This window comes from Mus caroli, unplaced genomic scaffold (assembly GCF_978045245.1).
Source record: "Mus caroli unplaced genomic scaffold, Mus_caroli_1 scaffold_18, whole genome shotgun sequence".
Taxonomy (NCBI): Eukaryota; Metazoa; Chordata; class Mammalia; order Rodentia; family Muridae; genus Mus; species Mus caroli.
In genome coordinates, this window is record NW_028227273.1 from 58437083 (window position 1) to 58455648 (window position 18566).

An 18566-nucleotide genomic window follows, 5' to 3' on the forward strand; every position below is an offset into this window, starting at 1 on the left:
CTGGCTTTGAACTCAGAGATCCACCTGCCTCTGCCTCCCAAGTGCTGGGATTAAAGGTGTGCCTGCAGCCCAGTCCTATGGAGGAATTGTCTTAAGTAAGGCTCCCTCCTGTGATGGACATAGTTTGTGTCAAGTTGACATATAAAACCATCCAGCACATGGGACTGGGCAAAGGGAACCCTAATGGTAATTGTCTTGAGTAGGGAAACCTAGCAAGTCTTCTGGCTTTCTCTGTGAACATCCATCCCTTCCCACCAGGATGTGGTGGCCAGATCTCTTCAGAAATGAGGATCTCAGGAGCAGAGGGCTAAGAGGCAGAAGCACTTGCTCACAGATCCTGGTAACCTGCTCCTCGGGACCCAGCACCCTCTGCTGGCCACCATAGGCAATGCACACTTAGTGCATTTAGATAGATACTGTCAAAACTTAATAAACTATTCTGAAAATAAAAACAAAGAACGAAACGGAGACTGAAGCATTTGTATGTATTTGGCTGTATGTATAGTTCCGCCTGATGAGACCCTGACTGTGGGGAAGCTCTTCGGTGCAGAGACCATCCTCCTCTTTGCTAACCCAGGGAGGCATAGAGAGGTACAGGCAGGGGCACAGAAGGTATGAATGAGACTTTTGCTCATACCTTAGAGCAGAGGCAACTGCTCTTCCCCAGAGAAGCCTGTGCTCTGGGGCATGTCTTTCTGAAGAAATGGGTATCCCCCCAAGTGACCTGGAGTAATACCACCCACCCCTTCTGAGGCACGCCCACCCACATGGCCTCCCTCACAACACCCAATTGTGCTGAGGCTGGCAGTGCAACTACAGTTGTGTGGATCTGAGATCTCAAGCCAGCAACACAAGTTCCAGCCTCTCTCAGGTCAGAGCGGGCAGGGGGCCCATGGGCCGGGTGCCTTAGCAATGCCTGACCCAGAAGTGCAATCAAGGTCTCCAGAGAGGCGGTTGCGGTTCCAGGGAGCAGCAGCTCAGGTCTGTTACTCCCACCTCTGCCCCTCCACTGCCAAGAACCCCAAGATAATCCTGCAACAGGCCTGCTCTACCTCAGATGCACGTCTGAGGTAAGAAGCTGCCTGGGGGCTGGTGAGATGGCTCAGTGGGTAAGAGCACCCGACTCCTCTTCCGAAGGTCCAGAGTTCAAATCCCAGCAACCACATGGTGGCTCACAACCATCCACAACGAGATCTGGCGCCCTCTTCTGGAGTGTCTGAAGACAGCTACAGTGTACTTACATATAATAAATAAATCTTAAAAAAAAAAAAAAGAAGCTGCCTGGGCTTCACCTATGACCTTCTGAGCCTCAGACCAAAAACAGAAAGGGAAGGCAGGCCAGACCTCTCCACAGCTTCCCAAGGCTTCCAGCCCCTGCCCTGGTTGACACTTAATCCCAGCTAGGGACTCCAGGCTCTTTACACAGCTAAACTGCCAGGTGTGTGTGTGTGTGTGTGCGCACATGCTCAGGCAGGGCCTGCCAGGCCCCGCTTAGATACCCGGGAGGTACAAGAAACTCAGCTGAAGGAGCTGAGGTACCAGGATGTGGGGCTTGTTACCTCCCAGCCCCAGCAGTGTCCCAGCCTCCCTGTCCACAGCCAACTTAGAAAGAAGACAATGACGCTGCCCCACAACCCGGCTCACAGCCCTCAGAATGACCCTGGTTCAAGCCATAAACTGAGCACTTACAGACACCACAGACACAGTTGTTTCATTCTTAGTTTTGTTAAAAAACAAAAACAAACAAACAACTCTGATAAATCAGGACTAGGTTTAGGAGTGGTGGTGACACAGAGAGAAGCATAGATAGGGTGGGCAGAGGTGTCGGTGTCGGGTGGGGCGGTAGTGTCTCCTCCTGACCCGTGACCTCTTCTACAGCAGACTGAACAGGTGAGTCCTCTACCGTGTCTGCTCAACTGGAGAAAAAACAGTCACAGTAAGATACAAAATGGGAAACGCACACACATGCACACACACACACGCACACACATGTATAGGTGGTACTCACTGTAGGAGGAAATGTCAATCTCATCGGGCAGCTCACTGATGTTGACCTCGAAACGGTCCTGAACGTCATTCAGGATCTTGGCATCGTTCTCGTCTGACACAAATGTGATGGCCAAGCCCTTGGTGCCAAACCGGCCCGCTCTGGCCACCTGGAAGGAGAAGGGTTAGACTGCAAGCCTCCCAGGGAAGACAGTGGAGAGGAGGGTGCTCAGCACACACGGGCAGTGGGGTGAGCGGGCAGCTTACCCTGTGCAGGTAGGTGTCCGAGTCCTCTGGCATGTCATAGTTGAAAGCAATGTTCACACGCTCAATGTCCATGCCTCGGCCAAACAGGTTGGTAGCCACAAGAATCCTCCGCTGAAAATCCTTGAACTGCTGATACCGAGAGAGCCTTTGTGAGAGAGTAAATGAGAGGGTTGAGACTCTCTTCTCTCCACACTGCCTCCTCCACAGGACAGGACCCAGATGGACACACACACAACACACACGTGCACGCCTCCAACCCACCTCTCCTCCTGGGGCATTCCACGGTGAATAGCAATGGCTGGGAAGTTCTGTTCCACTAGAAGCTGGGCCAGGGCGATGCAGCGCTGCACGGACTTCACAAAGATCACCACCTGAGGGAGCACGGGCGTGATGTATGCACCAGCTTACCAGTCTTGATTTTTAAGTTCAAGTTGTGTGGGTTTTGCCTGCACACGCTTGTGCATGTGCACCTGGTGCCTGGAGGGCCAGCAGAGGACACTGGACCATCTTCTTCCGCCACTGTAACTACATGACTGGGAGCTGACATAGGTATTGAGAAATTAACTTGGGAACTGCTGGAAAAACAAAAGTTCTCTTAACTTCTGAGCCACTTCCCCAGTCCCAGAAATCTGACCTTTGGAGTTCTGAAGATTTCTGTGTGTGTGGTTTTGTGGGTGTCTGCCAGGTGCACTTACAGGAGTGTTTGTTGATGACCTGGGGCCAGTTACATGGACAGGTGCTATGAACTCAATGTGCATTCTCTGGAGAGCAGAAAGCTTGAGACAGGGTTTCTCTATTAGCCCTAGTCCTGAAACATGAGACCAGGCTGACCCCACTTGTACTCACAGAGATCCACCAGTCTCTGCCCACTGCTCAGGATTAAAGATGTCTGCTAACACATCTAGCAGAACTTTGGTTTTTTTGCTTTTCAAGGCAGCCCCTCTCCGTGTAGTCCTGGCATCCTGCATCGCACTCTGTAGACTAAAGAGCTGCCAGCCTCTGCCTCCTGAATGCTGGGTTGAAAGGCATGTGCTACCACCTCCCAGACCTGGCAGAATTTCTAAAGGAGACCAAATATCCCTTCACAAATGGTTTTTTTTTTTCTGCCCTTCAACCTGACTGCATGTACATCCTAGACCTTAATTTCTGAACATCCTGGCCTCTGAGCTGCATGGATACAAGACCTCAAACCCATAAGACCAGCACACAGGGTGAGGCCACCTCTCAACATGTTAAGAATGAGAACTACAGTCTAGAGAACCAAACGATCCTCTTCCAACACCAAGAGCCCCACAGCTCTACAGTGGCCTAGCACAGGCTGCCACGCTCTTAGGGAAGTGCCAGGTGCCTGCAGAGCTCTGCTCCACTTACTGACGTCATCAAGTACTCTACCTCAGCTCTTACCCAACTTCATCTTCCACTTGGGACTTGCTCCATCCACCGATTCACCTCCTTACCTACACGGCCCGTCAACCACAGGCTACTTCTACACAGGCTTCTGCCACAGCTGGAGACACAGCTGCAGTGCTCTCACCTACACAGACCCTCGATACTGACCTGGTTGAACTCGAGGACATCGAGAAGATCAAAGAGCTTCCGGTTCTTCTCGTTGTCCTTCAGTTTCACGTAGTATTGCTGCAACCCGTGCAGCGTCAACTTGGTCTCGTCATCCACGAAGATCTCCATAGGCTGAGGGGGAGGAGGGGTGGGGGCAGGAGGAGGGCAGAGTGGGGGGGTTAAACCTGGGGGGGGTGGAGGACGCTGATCTCCAAAACACCCCATGGAAGGATGGGGAGGAGAGAGAAGACTGAAAACCCCTCCCCACCACAAAGAAGACTCTGTGCTGAGGTCTCTTTCCAGCTAGATCTGGTAGCACCCACATCAATTGACTTTTAAGCCCAATTGACAATGATTAGAGATGGGAGCTCTGCACAGAGCAAGGTGCCAGTTGCCAGGTGGAAATGGAGGAAAGATAACAGGGTATGGTGCTCAAGGGGAGAGCATGCCAGAACACCCAGGAGAGGCAGCAATGTCACCAGAACATGACAGGGACAACTGCCCTACTTAGCTGTCCTTTAGCAAATGTCCTCAAGACCAGAAGGTTGCAATGGACACTATAATAGCCAGGCATCAGCAGCTCACTGACCCCAGCTCCCAGGTGGCTGAGGTAGTACATTCTATAAAATGCCATCAAAGAGGAGCAAACACGGCTCAAGGTGAGAGACACCCTGCTCTGAGCCACCAGATCAGCTTTAGAAGAGAATGGCCTCTGAATTCAGTCAAAACCATCTACATTTGTGGGGTCAGGGACAATGGTCCCAGACAACAAGACTGCAGCCTCCCTCACCCACAGCTGCCACGGTCAGGCAGGCCAGGCCAGGCCAGGCCGCCTCTCTGAGCCCTAACTCAGCACAGCCTGCCCTCTCCTCACCTCTCCTGGTACCAGGCAATACCCTAAGCAGCTCCTCCTGACCTGACCCTGAGTCCCCAACCCCTCAGATGCCCTCACACCTCCATCACTGAGCCTGCCTGCTTTCTAACTAACTCCTAACTAAAGGGCATGGCTTCTCTTCCTCTCTCCATCTCCTTCCTGGCAGCTGCTGTGAGATTTATAGCTTGGCTGCAGTTTTTCTCTTCAGTTCTAATACAACAATCTTTTAGCATCAAAGGTGAAAAAGCAATGGAAAGGAAACCGCCTTACATTTCATAAAAGATAAAAATAAGCGTCCCCACCCCTAACCCTTGAAGGGAAGGAAGGAGCAAACACTGCGACAGTTAACCCCAGGCTGGACTTCCCACTCTCCACACAGAGCCAGGGACCAAGGTGGGGTCACAGAAACCTCTTCTGGAAGACAGGCTCCTCAAATAAGTCCCACAGCTGCCTAATTCTGCCCCAAGCCCAGCCCAAGAGAAAGCCATCATCTTCTCAAGGGAAGGGCCCAGGAGAGGTGGAAGGACCCACTGCTCAGTCTCGGCTCTGATACCCATGTGGTCGCTTGTCAGTACAGCTTCCCATTCGACAGTTCCCATAACCCTCAACTTAAAAAAAATGAGAGAAAAAAAATCCACCACCCCACTCAGGACACTTCCTCCCCCAACAAGTATGGGGAAAATGGGGTACAGCACATTAGGTTCAGGAAAAAACCGGGAACAGAAAAAGAGGCTGGATTGGTCCTCAGCATCTGGTCAGGCTCCCGTGGCCTCCGCGGCTGCCATCCGCTGCTCGCAGGTCTGCCTTCTGCCATCGTGCCTCAGTGCTTCTCTGCTGCCAGCTCACATCAACCAAGGCTCCGATGGGCGCAAGGAGGTATGGGCGGGGAGGAGGAGGGGACTGGGGGCTGAGGTGCCAAAGGCCCCCGCTCCTGGAGGTTGGGAAGGGCCGATTCATGGTGCTGTTTGTTTGTTCTTCTTCTGGACAGGCCCTGCACCTGACTGTCCCTCTCTCGCTCTCCTGCCACTGACATGTAGAGTTTCGGTGAGCAGAGGCTCCAGCTGAACGCTCCGTGCCACCCGGAGGCTGCGTGGCTGAAGGGGGTGTGTAGGAGACGATGGGAGGGTGGTAGGGCACAAAATTTTGCCCTACCCCCAAAGGGAGAAGAGGTTCAAAATGTCGTGATTAAAAAATGTCAAACACTACCCGCTCTCACGTTAACCCGACCAAGTCTTCCGGAGTTTCCCTGGCACGCGCAGACCCTATCGCTAACTGTCTCTGCCTCTGTGTTTTTCTTCAAGGAGTTGTCGCTCCCAGGCGGGCACAAGCTCCCTTCTTGGTGCTTGAAGGACAAGGGAGTCTGGAGGAAGAGGGCGAGGAGGGGGAGGAGGCAGCGGGCGGGGAGTGGAGGGAGAGAAGGTAGAAGGGTATTTACATCTTGCATGAACTTGCGGCAGACTGGGCGGATCTCTTTGCTCAAGGTAGCACTGAACATCATGACCTGCTTCTCCTGGGGGGTCATGCGAAAAATTTCCTGGACATCCCGACGCATGTCTGCAGGGGAGAAAACACACACACACACACACACACACACACACACACACACACACACACACAGAAGAAGTGAGTCTCTGACATAAGTCTGGTGAGGCCAATGAAACTCTGAGGGGAGCCACTGCAGAGATGTGGCAGTTCCATGATCTCAGGAATGAGCCAGGCTTCGTGGCACATGCCTGTAATCCCAGCATTTAGGAGGCCCAGGCTGGAGGACCAGGAGCTGTGTATACTAGTAACAGCATGGAATAAAGAATGCGCTTAGAAAAAGACTTGGGGTCAAGTTCCACTCCTGTGTTTAGACAAGAAATATGACCGAATCCACAAAATGGGGACAAAGTTCACGAGAGGCTCAGGGGACAGCAGCCCTTAAATATGGAGTATGAGGCTGGACAAAGGTCCAGCAGCCCCGGGTACTTGCTGCTCTTACAGAGACCCACATTAGCTTCCCAGCTCCCACGACTGCCTGTAACTTAGCTCCAGGGTGGTTCCCTGCCTCTGTCCTCTATGGGCACAAGCATGCATGCACACATACACACTTAAAAATAATAAACTTACATCTGTAATCCCAGAACTCAGGAGGTAGAGGTAAGCAAATCTCTGAGTTTGAGGCCAGCCTGGTTTCTAATGTAATTTCCAGTCCAACTAGTGCTACACAAGAAGACCTATACATACATACATACATACATACATACATACATACATACAGTCTCCAAGAAAACACCACTAAAGGCCCTTTCCCGCTGCTCTCCCTATGCCCGTCTCAGAACTTAATCTCTATACCCGTCCACTGTGCCTTCCACCTTCACCTCTCGCCTCACATACCCTGTTCCATGAGACAGATACAGCCGATCTAATGCTACCAGTGTGCCATCTTGGGACAGTCAAAGGCCATTTGTAAAGACTTTTCTCTAGAGCTACACTCTTTTCTACTCTCCCAACAAAATCAATTCTCTCCCCCACCTCTTTTAAAGATAAGGGCTCACTATGTAGCCCTTGGGATTAAAGGCAGGTTAAGCCTTAAAAAAAAAAAAAAAGATTTTTCAAAAATTTCTCTGTCTAGTCCTGGATATCCTTGAACTGACTCCGTAGACCAGATGGGCCTCCAACTCAGAGACTCGCCTGCCTTAGACTCTTGAAGTGCTTGGATTAAAGGCATGTGCCAAAACTAGCACCTGGAGCTAATTATTTTATTATTTATACTCATCCCATGTACATCTAAGCAACATGAATGCACCTAGTGCTCAAAAAAGCCAAAGGAGGGTTTCAGGCAGCCCTGGAAACCGGAGCTATATATAGGGGTTATATGCTTTCATATGGATGCTGGGAATGAAACGAGGTCCTCTGCAAGAGCAGCCAAGTGCTCTTAACTAACGAGCCATTTCTCTAGCACTCCCAAATGAAACTCTTAATGAAATTTTTCTTTTAACCCCACTTGCAACACTACAACACCAGAAGACATCATCTCCTGTGAACATTTACCAGATGAACTACACAATATAACTCCAGAAACCTGCACACCTAAGAATCCTGATCACGCATGCTATACTGGGATACAAGGGCAGGCACCTGCTGCTCTTGTGTAACACCCAGTACATGGTCCATCCCTAAGGAGAGGGTGGTGGTGAGGACTTGTAGCATCAGCACATTCTGTTCCCTGCTACAGAAAGGAGCACCAGGGGAAGAGAAGGAGGCCCAGAGCCATCAGTCATGGGTGATAGATAAGGGTCGTCCTTGCACACAAGTGCTCCTATGTCAAACATACATCATTTGGCTCAAAGGGCTGCTCCCCAAACCACCTGAGCTGCGGCCTGGGCACCACCACTCACCGAGCTGTTCAAGCATCTTGTCACACTCATCCAAAATAAAGTGTTTAATGTGTTTGAGGTTCAGGCTCTTATTTGATCCAGGGCTATAATTCGGCCAGGAGTCCCCATGACGATGTGTGGGCAGTTTTTCTTCAGCACCTCTTCGTCCTTCTTGATAGACAGACCGCCAAAAAACACTGCCACCTGCCAACCAGGAGAAAGGACAATGTTCCAGTCTCCCAGAATTCTCCCCCATCCCTTTTGTTTGAGACGAGGCCTCACTGTATAGCCCTGGCTGGCCTAGAACTCACTTTGTAGATCAGCCTGTCTGGCACCCAAGTGCAGATTAAAGGCAGTGGGCCACCTTGCCAATACCAGTGTGTCCATTCTGTAGTTGACTGTAAACGAACTATTAGCTTTCAGGCCTGCAGTGACTCCTGTGCCTCCCATAAGAAACAAAGCGACCTCCTCAGCACCAGGGGGCTGAGGGGGATGGAGGAAGGGATGGACACTCAGCTTCTCCGCCTCCACTCAAACTCTAAGACAGGATCGCTCTGCACAGCCCTAGCTGATCTACACAACAAGGCACGTGTGACTCCAAAGTCACAGCTTCCTTACACAAATGAAGAAAGCAAAAAGCCGCCAGCAAGTGTGAGGCGCCACCCAACAATCAAACCACAAGCAAGCTTTCCTAACTGAACTGTCAGACAGTCTCCCTGGTCTGGAGCCTTTGCTTCCTCGGTGCCTGAGATAAAAGTCAAACCATGTGCAACCCACTAGGTGAGTGTGTGAGCTGAGACACCAGCTGAGTGTGAGCTGTAACAGTAGGTGAATGTGAGCTGAGACACTAGGTGAGTGTGTGAGCTGAGACACCAGGTGAGTGTGAGCTGTGACACTAGGTGAGTGCTGGATGTGTGATCTGTGACACGTGGACTTGTCCAATTTCAAGGGGAAAGAAATAACCAACCAAAAAAAAAAAAAAAAAAACCAGATAAAAATTTAGGGCCGGGCGTGGTGGCTCACGCCTTTAATCCCAGCACTCGGGAGGCAGAGGCAGGCGGATTTCTGAGTTCGAGGCCAGCCTGGTCTACAAAGTGAGTTCCAGGACAGCCAGGGCTATACAGAGAAACCCTGTCTCGAAAAACCAAAAAAAAAAAAAAAAAAAAAGAAAAAGAAATAACCAGGAACCTTACTCGACAGCAAACCTCTTCCCCTTCTCAATCCTGAATCCCAATGGCTAACACATGCGTACAGGAGCACTCCACTCCTGTTCACAATGGTTTACTGATATCAATTAAGCTTTCAGACATAGTTACAAATACTGAGGGAAAAGGGAGCTAAAACTAAGGGAGGGGCTAGACAGCCCCCTAGAGGACACTGTGCTGCACAGCCAAGGAGAAGTACAGATGATTCTGATTTTATGATTGGGGGGGGGGGGCTAACCAGCTAATCTGCAGGCTCCTACACCAAACCCAGCCTCAGACTTGATCCCAACCCTCAGAGCATTTTGAGTAGCACAAGGGTGTTGTGGGTCCTGCAGAGAAGGACTGCAGCTTTGCCACCCTCCCCCTCTGTTTTGAGACTTTAGCCCCGGGCAGCCTTCAACTCCAGCAAACGCCCACCTCAACCTCCCAGGCCTTGGGAATACAGGAATGAGCCACTGATCCAGCTTCAGTTCCCCACTATTAGATCCAGCAGAAAGGACGGCTCAGCCAAGGAGCTGAAAGTCTGTTAGTTTCTTGGTAAGGTATGATAATGACACACAACCAGAGGCACAGACACACAGACATAGACAACGCCTCCAGATCACAAACCATTTTCAAACTCCTAGGAGAAAGATATATAAACACGCTAAAATGTTTCACACAGAGGCCAGTAAGCTTGCACACAGACAGGTTAGGAAAACAATGTCTAATTCTCGGTTATGCCGAGCAATGGAAACCTCGGAGATCACAAGATCTCTGGCCTCCTTTAGCATTTTGCACATACTGCCTTCCCTTTTCTTCTTCTAGAATTCCCCCTTTTAAATCTGTCATGCTGGGCGGTTGCGGAGATGGTCGCCTTTAATCCCAGCAGAGGCAGAGGAAGGTGGATTTGACTCAAAGGTCAGCCCAGACTGATGCAAGCTGCTCTTTCCCCACATGGCACAGCACAGACCCAATAGGACCAGATCTGAGATGAGAGCCTGTGGATCCCTCCTCTGTGTGGATCCTGCAATCCAGGGTTAGTTGGGGAAAGATGGGGAGAACTTCACAGAGGCCCCTGGAAGGAGGCAGGCGCTCAGGAGTGTTTAGTTCATCTGCTTAGCCCATAGAGTCCTGAGAGTAGGGCCCTTGTTGTGTCTTGTTGAGACAAGAATGGGAAAACACCTCCTATTGCTGTCACACATGGGCATCCATGAGGAGAACAAGACAGACAGACAGAACTCTCAGGAACAAGAATAGGCCCAGTCCTCCTTACAAACTAAAGATGAATGAAAAGACATAGAACACAAAGTAAAGAGCCACAGTCAAGACAGCAGCCTGGGCTGCTCATAATCTCGAGGACAGGACAAGGCTCTGGCCATCCTGTGTCCCTGTGATCACAGACTCTCAGCGTGTGCTTCACAGTGATGAAGAGAGCAGAGCCTGGAGGTGACAGAGCTGGGGGTGACCCCATCTTGGACAACAAAGAGCTCATCTGGGTACAGCCCTGTTCACACTCAGGTCCCACAGCCTCATCCTGTCCCAACAGATGCACACAGTACAGTGACACAGATTCTGGAAGGTTCTCCATCTGCCAGTTATGCCCTCCACAAAGTCTAAGAATTCTCAATCCTTAAATTTACCTGCCAGTCAACCCTCAGGTCAAGGATGGGAAAATGAAGTTCACATTCAGATTCTTTTTTTTTAAGTATTTTTTTAAAATATTTTATTTATATGAGTACACTGTAGTTATCTTCAGACACACCAGAAGAGGGCATCAGATTCCATTATAGATGGTTGTGAGCCACCATGTGGTTCCTGGGAATTGAACTCAGGGCCTCTGGAAGAGCAGTCAGTGCTCTTAACCTCTGAGCCATCTCTCCAGCCCAGGGCTGTGTTTCTTACCCACTGTGTGGTTCTCAACCTTTGAAGCGAGAGCTTCCTCTCCAAGAAGCACACATCACTCTGACAGATTTTCACATTCATTTCAGTGGGTTTGTAAAACTTTGATGGCTGTTACAGGTGTCAGGTAAAGCAAGGCCCTGGCTTTGGAAAGGACTGTCCCGGCCATATTTAGCTTCCTGGGATCCTCAGGCCTTGGCTTGTTGGGCCTGGTGCAGTTGGTCTCATTGTTTTCCCTGACTCCGATGCTGTTCACGCTTGTTCTCGAAGCTGTCCCTTGGAAGCAGGAACACCATCTTTACCCTGAGCACCTGTGGTACTGTCATCTCACTGGCTGAGCTCGAGTCCCCATCCTGGTGCCCCATACTGCCCAGTGTGGAGAGCAGAGGGTATGAGAGGCATCCCCTCTGTGGCCAGAGATCAGTTCTCTAAGTGTTAGTTTGGGGCCATGGACTTAGAGGTTAGCAGAAGGAGACTGGCTGGGGCGTGACTGTCAGGAGACAACAGTTGAAGTGGATGTGGGGGCAGCAGTCAGTAGGGAGGGCTTTTCTTGTGCCCTGTGCCCCATCTTCAGTGCCTGTTCAGGGTGCTCCTCCCTGCCTGGAGGTTGGGTGTGTGGTCTTGTGAGCTCTGATTACTAAGCTGTGCTGAGTCTCCACATCCACGGGGTCAGTGCGAGACCCATCCGTGTCTCTCTCTGTCTCGGTAGTATCCATTCGAGGACCTCTTCTGCAGCCAGCACTATGCCCTTCTCGCAATTCTTCCGTGAGTATCTTTACATTTGTGAATTTTTCATCCTGTCTGGCTTGGCTGCACATGACCTGTTCCACGCTGTCATGGGCTGCCCGCTCTCCATGACACTGGTGAGCTTCCAAATTCTGGGCCTTTGCACAGGCAGACAGCAACTCCTGGAGAATGAGTGTTCTCTAAGCCTTGGCCCTGGAGCTCCCATCCCAAGCTCAGCCCCAGCTTTTGCTGTGGGGAACTTACATAAGTGTGGCTTGTGAGCAGGTCAGGCCACTTGAAGTGACTGTGGACAGGGAAGAAGCTTGTCTCCCTGGCCAGTGCCTTGTCCCCAAAGAAATGTGCATCTGTTTGCCTACAGCCACTTGAACAACAAGGTAACATTCATTTGTCTGCCACAGAAACACCTGGAGTCCTACTTGGCTCTGACACACCAGGATGGGGGACCCAAGCTCAGCCAGTGAGATGACAGCACCACGGGTTTTTCTCTGTATCCACATTGTTCTCCGGTTCCACAACATAGCAGTGAAGAGGGACGTCCCTGCCCTGGACAGGTCACTGAGCTCTGGTCCTTGGTGTCCTGATGCGGTCAGCTTTTTATGTTACGCAAACAACTCCATCCTGACTCTGGGCTCTGCCTCACCTGATGCCCTTCACTCTTATTCCCATTCCTGTGTCCCAGGGGCAGCATTGGCGTCGGGCACACCCACTCACCGTCACCCTGAAGGGTGCTGTGCTCCCTGGGCAGACTGCACCCCAGTCAGCTGACCTTTGACTCTGATTAAGCCTGCAGGTACTGGGAGCAGGCGCTTGCCTTGCTGTTGCCTCGGTTTGAGCTGATCCTGGAGATGAATGTCCACAGTGTCCACAGCACTGACCCCCAGCGCCTTGGGGGACTGGACACTCTGCCCCACTATGTAAGGGCAGACGAGGGTAACCAGAGGGTCTTGTGGTCACACTGAGTGGTGGGTTGGGTACTGCCGAAGGAGCCAACTTAGGCAGACAACTCCTGTCCTGACTGGGAACAGGAGTTTCTGGGGCAGCTGGGGGTTGTGTCTGCCAGGAAGGCAGGTGTAGGCCTTCGCTTCTTGCTCTGAGATCATTCTGGCAGTCAGCCCAAGTCACTCAGCTGATCCGTGGATTTGGTAGTTCCTGGAAGATATCAGTGGAGTCCCTGAGTTAGGATGTAATATGGAGTTTTACCAACTTCCGAAATGGAACCAGCATCATCCAGGTGACCGACCACTCCCATCCTTTGCCTGTGTCCCATGGCTGTCTGTTTCCTTGCTCTTTCCCCTGGGCTCCACATCACACAAATGCCCTGAAGGCCAACAAGCATCTGTGCCTGAGATTCTGGTGACGCTCTGACAGCTCAGGTCACCATGAGTCTGACCCTGACTCTCCTCTGTGCAGGGGGCGCTGACCCAGCTGACCCAGCTCAACCATGTCTTCCACCAGGTGCTGTCTCAGCACCTGCTCCGCGCACTCCCGACCAGGACCAAACTCATCAACATCCATCATCTCATGGTAGAGCTGACGAAACACAAGCCGAACTTCTGATTCAGACCTGCCGGGGCCCTAAGCTCCCGTGGACTCTCTGGGTCACACACTGTCACCTGGGAACCCTTTCCCATCCCTTTTGTCTCCACGGCTTCCACACACCCCACTCAGCCTCCATTGCCAGGACTCTGCCTCAACAGAGTGCACCCAAGGCCACCACCTGGGCTTCTGAGTGAGGTGACCTTCATTTCCAGTTTGGTCAGCTCCTCTGCTGTTCACTCACAGCCTGTGAGCTTCCACCACCCCAGGCTATGACTGACCCTCAGCTCTTAGGACAGAGCGGTGCAGGCCACCCTGTAGCTGATCTGCAGGCTCTGCTGGAACAGTGACATCACCTCGTGGCGGGGCTCACACTGTGGCAATAATAAGTACTTACAGTGCTGGGACTGTGTCCTCTCCTTTGTCCCTGGGCCTTTGAATTCTCCAGCATGTCTTTATTGTAGACCTAGTCAGTTCCTGGTGGGCATCAGGAAGAGGGTGGGATAGTACCCTGAGGTCTGTTGCTGCTTCTCGCTGATGGGTGGCAGAGCTGCTCAGGAGGGGACTGTAGCTCTCCAGGAGGGTGGCACGAGTCACAAGGCCTGGGAATGTGATAGCTTTGGGTGCTGTCCTGAGGGCTGCCATGGGAATAATCCACACAGACTCTGAGGTTGTCTGTTACAGCCCCTAAGTGGCTGTCACAGCTCCTTTGAGGATGGAGGGCCTATAACACCTGCAGCCATGCATCGAGGTGGGGTGGACCTGGCTCCAAAACAGATTCTGTCTTTTTCATGTGACCCAGACCCTTCCCACTGCCCTCTGCCACACCTCTGTAAGAAGTTTGCAGACTCCAGAGCAGTGGTTCTCAACCTTCCTAATACTGTGACGCTTTAACACAGTTCCTTGTGCTGACCCCAACCTTAAAGTTATTTTCAGTGTTACTTCATAATTGTAATTTTGCTACTGTTAAGAATACTAATATAGGGCTGGTGAGATGGCTCAGTGGGTAAGAGCACCCGACTGCTCTTCCAGAGGTCCAGAGTTCAAATCCCAGCAACCACATGGTGGCTCACAACCATCCATAATGAGATCTGGCACCCTCTTCTGGAGTGTCTGAGGACAGCTACAGTGTACTTACATATAATAAATAAATAAATCTTTAAAAAAAAAGAATACTAATATAAATATCTGTGTTCTCTGATGGACTGAGCAACCCTGTGAAAGGGTTGTTTGACCCCCAAAGGGGTCATGACCCACCGGTTCTAGAGTGAAGGTACATGCTTGACCAAGTTGTTTGGTATTGAGACAGGGTTTCTCTGTGCAGCCCTGGCTGTCCTGGAACTCACTCTGTAGACCAGGCTGTCCTTGAACTTAGAGACCCACCTGCCTCTACCTCCCAAGTGCTGGGACTGAAGGTGTGTGTTTCTACAGCCTGGCAACCTTGACCAAGTCTTGAACAGAAGCTAGGCTTGTTTGTAGACCTGTAACCCTGTCTAATTAGGGGCCAGAAGCACTGGATGGAAAGCCTGCTTCAGTTACAGAGTAAGTTCAAGGCCAGCCTGGACCATGTCTTAAAAGTATAGGTTTGGATACAGCTCAGTGGCAGGAAGCCGTCCCTAGGTCCTATGTACAGCGTGGGGGAAATTCCAGATGAAAGATGCTGTCAAGGAAAAAAAGAGTAATTTGAGGTTATTTCCTTTACCCCATTCACTTCCCAGGGCCTTGGCTGGGGAGCCTAAGTCCACCCCGACCAGGCCCAGGGCATCCATGCTTCTTTCTCACTTATTACAACTTTCCCACCTACTCCACCACCCGCTTCCAGGTGTCAGACCTGGGGATCCCAGTCTTCTGGTTTTACCTTATAGACCCGGTTGTTCTGGAACTTGCTATATGGTTGAAGAATGCAGAGATCTGTCCTCCTGAGGGCTGGGATTAAAGGCATTCCCAGAGAAACCCAGGACCCTTTCTTTGGGTGGTCACATCAAGCTCAGCTGGTGTGTAGTTCAGTGAGGACATGGTCAGCAGGCAGGAAGCCCTGGGTTAAATCCTGGGCAACAGCAACCACAAAAGGAAAAACAACTAATGCTGTGCTGTGGCGGGCTGCGCAGGGGATACCTGGTTTCTTAGTGTGGCCCTTCCTCAGTGTGACCCGGACAGCTTCGCGGGCTTGTGAAGCTGCCCAGCAGTTCCTGGACTCTGCAGTCTACAGTCTGGAGGGACATTTGACATAGAGCCCAGTCCATCCCTAAGATTCTTGGGAGCTGCGATGCGGCTCATGGCCGCCAGGGGGCAGCAGGACACAGGAGTAGGAGCGGCTCCAGTTCCTGATCACCTAAGTGGCTGTGAGCTTTGAATGCTGGGGAAGGCAGGGAGTTGTGGTCGCCTATGCCCGCTTCATACCGAAGCAGCCAGGGATTTTCCTTTCAGCCCCAAATCCTCTGGTTTGTGGTTTTCACGGGTCCTTATGATCTTCGGGCTGAAACTCAACTTCTGAGCGAGATTACACCTTGGGCTCCTCACCCCATTTTTACTCAACACCACATTCTCCAGTCACAGTGACATAGACACACATAGACAAACACACATACCCACAACATACACACCACGGCATACTGAGGTGAGGCAGGAGGATCAAGAATTCAAGGTCTAGACTGGAGAGAAGACTCAGAGGTTGAGAGCATTAACTGCTCTTCTGTAGGTCCTGAGTTGAATTCTCAGAAATCACTTGATGGCTCACAACCATCTATAATAGTATCTGGCGCCCTCTTCTGGTGGACAGGGACACATGAAGGCAGAACACTGTACATAATAAATCTTAAATAAAATAAAATAAAATAAAAATTCAAGGTCAACCTGAGCTACAACAAGTCATACAACACAAACAGCATAAATGAACAAACACACAGGCTCCATAAACCAGCAGCATCAGGGGCCACTCTGTAGGGGGAGTTGTGTCGATTTCTCCCTTCCCTTGCTGAATCCCTAAGATCAATGTGTACATCTAGTGCAGGGGACCCTAGGGTCCTGCAGTAGGGTTTGGAGGTGTTCCTACATGATGTATTGACCCCCAATACTGTTCAGAGACTTCTTTCTTTACAGAAATCTTCTTTCAATCATTTCCTTTTCATTCTTTTAAAAAATATTTTTATGTATATGGGTTTTTTGCCTCCAGTAAGTCTTGACCCACAAGCATGGAGTGCCCCAGGTGGCCAGAAGAGAGCGCCCTATCCCATCTAAGGCTGGAGTTACAAGTGGGTGAGAGCTGGGAACTGAACCCAGGTCCTTTGGAACAGCAGTAAGCATTCTTCACCTCTGAACAATCTCTGCAGCTCCATAATTTTACTCGGAAGTGACGACATCGTTATTTATATGCCTTGGCGCTCTGTGATTCTTTTCTCTGCAGCACAGGGCCTCACTCAGGCCTGAGCCACCTAACTACCCTGCAGAGAAGGTTTGAACAGGAGAAGCCCTGGGTTCCTCAGGGTCACAGAGTCCACGAGAAGGAGCTTCCCAATCTGTCCCCACAGTGCTCAGTCTACAAAAACGTCTGATGTCCTCCAGCACCAATGCAGCATTGCTAACATAACCCACACATGGAACATTCCAGATGCCCTGTGTAGGTTTATATTTTCCCAAACCTACTTTAATAAGCTTTCTTAATGTTTTAACCTCTCTTCTAGCTCCCCACCAACCAGAGGAAGTAGAAAGGAAAGATTTTTAGGGCAAAGGAGGGTGTGGACCTGTTTAGAAATAGTTGTTTGGGGAGAGTCTAATCTGCACGGTCAGGATATCAGCAATTGAGTTCACACCAGTCAACAATGGCAGTTTAATCCAGAAGCAATTTGAGGTTGTACCAATCAGCCTGAGTCTGCAGAATCAGGAAGAAGCTGCCAGAACAGCATCAGAAGTTCTTAGGTTCGTTTCTCTACAAAGTCATGACAAACGATCAGCAAAGAAGGCAAGGTTAACCAATGCCACAGCATCGTCTGTGAAGACCAGCATCAGCAAAGCCCAACGAGGACCAGCAAAGAGTAACAAGGTGAACCAATGCCGAACAGTTTCGTCTGTGGTCTGTTGGATTATATTCATAACCTTTTCAAACATCATGTGTTCTCTCAAGAGGGCATCTCTGAAGCCCTAACAAAACATCGCATGTCCCTTTTCCAGGCAGAAAAGCACCACAAGTCTGCTTCAGCAAAAACATCCTGTCGTAAGAGTTTCCAGAAAAAAACATCACACGACACAACTGAGTCCCAAAGAAACCAGAAATTTCCTCTTCAGGCCTCTGTCTCCTAGATTTAGGTCCTCAGATCAGAGGGCTGTGTTCCAAAAAGGTTTCTTGTACTCCACCCATCTGTATTTTTCAACAGATAGTCTCTAATTCCATCTTTATCCTAAAGTTTTAGACAGGGCCTTTGCAATAACAGAGAGCTGTTGTCAGCTGACTGGATTTTAAACATTGGGAATGTGGCTCAGTAAGTTCAGTGCCCACCTTGTATACTGCAGGCTCCGGGTTTGATTTCTCAACACCTCCAAAAACAGGGCAGTTGCACCCACCTGGTATGGTGAGGTGTGTCAGGTAGAGGTGCTTGCCACCAAGTCTGACCACCTGAGTTCAGTTCTCTAGAACCCACGTGGAAAGACAGAACTGGGTATCCAATGTTGTCTTCTGACTCCCCCTGCCCCCAACACACACCACACTGGGGAGGGCCCTCATTCACACATGGTACACATAAAGCAATAATATAAATACATAACACATAAAAGAGTTTAAAATCTCCGTGATTATCCTTGCATGGGATTCCCTTCTATCCTCCTGGCTGCTTCTCATCACAATGTGGGTTTTGGACATAGGTAAGTCTGGAGGAATACTGGACACAACTTTTATATACATGTCCTTATACATGGGTGTCCTTATTAATATGTGTTTCCATGTCCTTCAATATGAAACGATCATGGTTCCTTTTTTTATTTTGTTCCACTGATTTAATAATTATGTGTAGGGATATGCATGTCATGATGCCCGTGTTAAGCTCAGAGGATAACTTATAGGAGTCAGGTGTCTCCATTCACCATGTGGCTTCCATGGATCAAACTCAGGGAGCCAAGCTTGGTGGCAAGAACCTTTACACTCTGAGCCATCTCTATGCT

General features: G+C 50.4%; 1 protein-coding gene, 1 non-coding gene and 1 pseudogene across 2 annotated transcripts; 1 reads left to right on the plus strand and 2 right to left on the minus strand.

The window, feature by feature from the left end:
* Positions 1-1706: 1706 nt before the first annotated feature.
* On the minus strand, positions 1707-8156 carry LOC147000436 (spliceosome RNA helicase DDX39B-like). Its single transcript, XM_085833356.1, has 7 exons — positions 8068-8156; positions 6120-6238; positions 3811-3942; positions 2515-2624; positions 2254-2398; positions 2009-2156; positions 1707-1916 (listed from the first exon to the last, which is right to left on the minus strand). The coding sequence occupies exons 1-7, from the start codon at positions 8081-8083 to the stop codon at positions 1900-1902; spliced, it is 687 nt and encodes a 228-aa protein (XP_085689482.1). The 5' UTR covers positions 8084-8156; the 3' UTR covers positions 1707-1899.
* Positions 7938-8013, minus strand: LOC115029841 (small nucleolar RNA SNORD83). Its single transcript, XR_003835397.1, has one exon. It is a non-coding gene; the product is annotated as a small nucleolar RNA SNORD83 (small nucleolar RNA).
* Positions 8157-11384: 3228 nt separating the features above from the next.
* Positions 11385-13436, plus strand: LOC115029740 (vacuolar protein sorting-associated protein 52 homolog; annotated as a pseudogene).
* The last annotated feature ends 5130 nt before the right edge of the window (positions 13437-18566 follow it).